At 53.0% G+C, this 4,190-nt stretch overlaps 1 protein-coding gene across 1 annotated transcript; it reads left to right on the forward strand.

Moving 5' to 3' along the window:
- The first annotated feature begins 145 nt into the window (after positions 1-145).
- On the forward strand, positions 146-2,617 carry NKX3-1 (NK3 homeobox 1). Its single transcript, XM_027905133.1, has 2 exons — positions 146-500; positions 2,209-2,617. Exons 1-2 carry the CDS (start codon positions 164-166, stop codon positions 2,595-2,597), a joined length of 726 nt encoding a protein of 241 aa, XP_027760934.1. The 5' UTR covers positions 146-163; the 3' UTR covers positions 2,598-2,617.
- The last annotated feature ends 1,573 nt before the right edge of the window (positions 2,618-4,190 follow it).

Here is a 4,190-nt window from a genome sequence, read left to right on the forward strand (position 1 = left end):
GCCAAAAACTCCGCCGGGAGCCAAGACACGAGGGAAGGGCGTAGACTCTGCCGGGGCTCTCCAATCAGCCCCGGGAGGCTTGGCTGCCTCCAGGATAAATCCAGGGCCGGGAGGGTGGGAAGTTCTGGGCAGGGACGGCAGGAGGAGGAGGAGGAAGAGGAGGATGAGCGCAGGGGCGCTCCAGGGAAGGAGGCAGAGCTCACCCAGCAGCGCCCCGGTAGAGATGAACCGGACCCCCCCGGCCCCCCAGCAGCCCATCCCGGTCTCCTCCAGGCCCAGGACATCCTTCCTCATCCAAGACATCCTCCGGGATGGGGCAGAGCGAGGAGCACGGCTGGACAGGGGCAGGAGCAGAGGGTTTGGCAGCCCCGGGAATGGGGAGATGGGAGCGGCCCCGGCCGAGGGCAGGGAGGGGAACTCGGCCCCCGGCAACAAACCCAGGAGCCCCCACCCCACGGGAGCATCCCACGGCACGGGGACACCCCGGGAAGTGGACACAGGTAAGGGCTGGGAGCTCCTGGAGGAGCCGGCTGGCTGGGAATGGGTCTGGGAATGGATGGGGAATGTCTGTGCTGGGAGCAGGGAATGGATCAGGAGTGTCTCTGCTGGGATCAGGGAATGGATCAGGAGTGTCTGTGAGGATCACCCGAGAGGAGGGGATTTAGTGACTGGGAAAACCTTTCTCCGGGTACCTTGAACAACTCCAAAGTCTGAATGTGCCTAAAATGATGTTTAAAAACTCCCAGATGAAGCATTTCTGTAATACCTCGGGAAATAAATTCCCTTTTAATGCAGAAGATCCCACAACAGGCGCCATGGGGATGGGGCTGCAGATCCCAACATCCCAAACCCCGAGTTTTTGTGCCTGGTGTCCCTGTCCCTGCAGCAGCACGAGCCCATCCTGGGCTGGGGGAGGACACTCAGCCTTTCCCTGCCCAAACTGGCTGAGCTAAAACGGCCAAAAAAGCAATTTTGAACTCCCTGGTGACCAAGTCCTGCTCCCTCCAACAGCCCCTGCCAGGGGAATTTTGGCTTTGCATTTCGATTCTATTAAAAGAAGTTTCTGCATAAAAGCAAGTTCAGAGACAGCCCTTGGGCTGATTAATCAAAAAAAAAATCACTGAAAATCACCCCAAATCCCCCAGGAAGTGTAAATGAGCCCAGCTCTGGAATTCCAGGGGGACAACCAGGATTTACACCAGCTGGGAGCTGTTCTTTATACTTTGAGCATTATATTCCCACCTTAAGAAAATACACTAAAAAAATAACCAAAGGCCAAAAAACCTGGCTTATTTCCATCTTGACAATGCACAGAAAGGAATTCACTGCACAAATAAAGTGAATTGAGAGGCTTTAAGAGCTCCAGGTGACACTTCCCAGGAGCTCAGCACCTTCCTGGGTCGGGGCTTCGGTGATCCATCGGTGCCACGAGGAATAGTCTGGAGGCAAACACTGGGATCCAGGGCCAGCCCTGCAGTTTGAGGGCAGGAAAGCCAGGCCTGAAGGTTTAAAACTGCCTGGGAGTTGAGGGGTAGAAAAGGGAGGGATTGATTTTTCGGTGCTCTCCACCTGCAGTCGGCTCCGAGCTGCTCTGATTCCCCACTCCTGAGCCATCCTCTGGAGCCTGAGGGCTTGTTTTCTTTGGGAATCAGGATTGTCCTGTGGGCACAGGAGGGTATTTAAAAAAAAACAAAAAAGCCTAAAAATATGAGTTCTGCAATCAAAATCTCAAGAGGCTTTGATACCACACAGGACATAACAAAACCTTGGGGGTCTGGGGAGAACCTCCACCAGCACTGAAAAGTATCCCTTTCTGGGGATATGATTCCATCCTATCCTTGTCCTATTCCTTTCCTTATCCCTATCCTTTCCCTGTCCCTATCTTATCCCTATCCTATCCTATTCCATCCTATCCTGCCCTATCCCTATCCCACCCTACCTTAACCTATCCTTTCCCTATTCCTATCCCATTCCTCCCCCTACCCTACCCCATCCTCCCCACTCTTCGAGTTTCTGGGATGAACTGGCAACAATCAAACCTCTCTGACTCAGGACCACACAAACCTCCCTCCCCTGTGACTCCCAAACCCCCTCGTTGAACAAACCAACCAAATCAACCCAAACATCAACCCCTCTGCTCTCTGGGAGGGGATGGGAGGGGGGGATAAAGCGAAGGATTTGGGGGGTAACTGTCGATTCTCCCCACAGATTCCACGGTGGAGAGTTACCTGGCGGGGTGTGATCCCCCCCTGCCCGCATCCCCTCGCCCCCCCAAGCCCCCCAAGCGCTCCCGGGCCGCCTTCTCCCACAGCCAGGTGATCGAGCTGGAGAGGAAATTCAGCCACCAGAAGTACCTGTCAGCCCCGGAGAGAGCCCACCTGGCCAAGAACCTGCAGCTCACCGAGACCCAGGTGAAGATCTGGTTCCAGAACCGCAGGTACAAGACCAAGAGGAAACAGGGGATGGCCCGGCCGGACTCTTCCCTGGGGGGGCACAAAGGGGCAGAGCTGCCGGGGGCATCGCTGCTGGCCCTCAGGGCAGCCTGGCCCTACCTGCCCTGCCTCTACTACCTGCACGGCTGGAGCCCCTCCTGGTAGCAACAGCTTCTTTTTTTTTTTTTTTTTTTTTTTTTTTTTTTTTTTTTTTAAGCAGAAAACATCTCTTTTTTTCTTTCCGCTTTAAATCCTGGGCGTGGTCGTGTCGCCCTTTCTAGCGCTGATTAGGGGAGGGATTCTCAGTAACGATCGGTGTCTTTGCACAAACCTCTTGCCACTGACAGTAAAAAAAGAAAAAAAACCACACACACACAAAAGAAACTAAAAAAGCCCAAGGCTTTAAGTGTTTGAGCATGAAATTAAAAAGCATTTTGTTCATCCTGTTTTATTGCAGCTCTGGCTGCCCCATCCCTGGAGGTGTCCAAGGGCCAGCTCGGAGCAACCTGGGCTAGTGGAAGGTGTCCCTGGTGGTTTAAGGCCCCTTCCAAGCCAAATCATTCCAGAATTCCCAAAATTTGCAGCTTTCAGGGGCAGAAAGGGCTGGTCCAGCCCCACAGAGAGACAGCAACTGTCCCTCTCTGCCCCTCCTGCCCCCCGCTTTGCAAACCACCTGCTGCAAACTGCTGGTGCTGGGCTGGATGAGCTAAAACCCAGGCTTTAAAATTATTAAAAAAAGGCCCCAAATCACCTTTACGACTTTAATAGCACAACTGCAATAACCTCAGAGCTGCCCTGTGCCCTGGGGAAGCTCCACAGTGCCGTGAGAATCCAGAGCAGGGACGGGGACAATGGGGCACTGACAGATGAGTTTTGCATATCCGGGTGTTGGCCCTGCTGGAACATTCCCTGTCCAAAGCAGCAGCAGCAGCAGCAGCAGCTCCAGGAGTTCAGCTCTCCCAGCAGCGAATTCCCTGCTGGCAGGTGAAAGCTGGGGGTTGGAACCCCAACGGGCTTTATGGCCCCTTCCAGCCCCCAAGAATTCCAGGGTTATGAGAAATCATCCCAACTGCAGAGCATGATCCCACAAGTCATTTTTAGGGAATCAACTCCTACTTGCACTACCAAAAAACTCAATTTTTTTTTTTTTCCCCATCAGGGAATTAATAATAATCTCAGTGCTCCTCCTGCAGCAGGGAAATACAGGCAAATAAATGACTTTGAGAAATTGCTTGGATTTGTCCCTTTTCAGAGGTTTTTTTTTTTGGGGGGATCTTGCAGCTCCCAGAGCAAAGGCAAAGCTGCTGAGTTGGGGGTGGAGGGGGCAAAATTCCAGGGAAGGGAGTTGAGGGAGAGGAGAGAACACACAAACTGGAGTCCTTTGAGGGAGATACGAATTTTCTCTTGCTATCAAAGCTTCTCTCCGAGTTTGGAGGACACTCAGTGGCTTCCTAATTGCCTCAAAGTAACTCTTAATATCTCCAGATAACATTTTCCTCCCTACTGCTGCTGCCTGGGGTTTTAGGGGGGGGAAGGACATCTCCCCTCTGCTGTTGCAATGTTTCAAACCCTGCTCTTTTATCCACTTACCCGCTCCTTGGAACAACAAAAAAGCTCTTTATGGCCTCAAAGGCGGGCACAAACACCCCCCTGAGAGCACCTCCCGCAGGATTCCCACATCCAGAGCCTTGGGATGCTGCTCAAATCGATGATGTTTGCACTAAATCCACCAGACAACAGCCCTGAGCATCCCCTGGA

Source organism: Empidonax traillii, unplaced genomic scaffold, assembly GCF_003031625.1.
Source record: "Empidonax traillii isolate 1590-97213 ecotype Southwest subspecies unplaced genomic scaffold, ASM303162v1 scaffold1124:size387931, whole genome shotgun sequence".
Taxonomy (NCBI): domain Eukaryota; kingdom Metazoa; phylum Chordata; class Aves; order Passeriformes; family Tyrannidae; genus Empidonax; species Empidonax traillii.

What these genes read in the sequence shown, in the direction of transcription:
- NKX3-1 (XM_027905133.1), top strand. Translation starts at nt 164, where the DNA reads ATGAGCGCAGGGGCGCTCCAGGGAAGGAGGCAGAGCTCACCCAGCAGC. An exon ending in ACCCCGGGAAGTGGACACAG is followed by an intron (nt 501 to 2,208) that starts GTAAGGGCTGGG and finishes TTCTCCCCACAG; the next exon opens with ATTCCACGGTGGAGAGTTAC.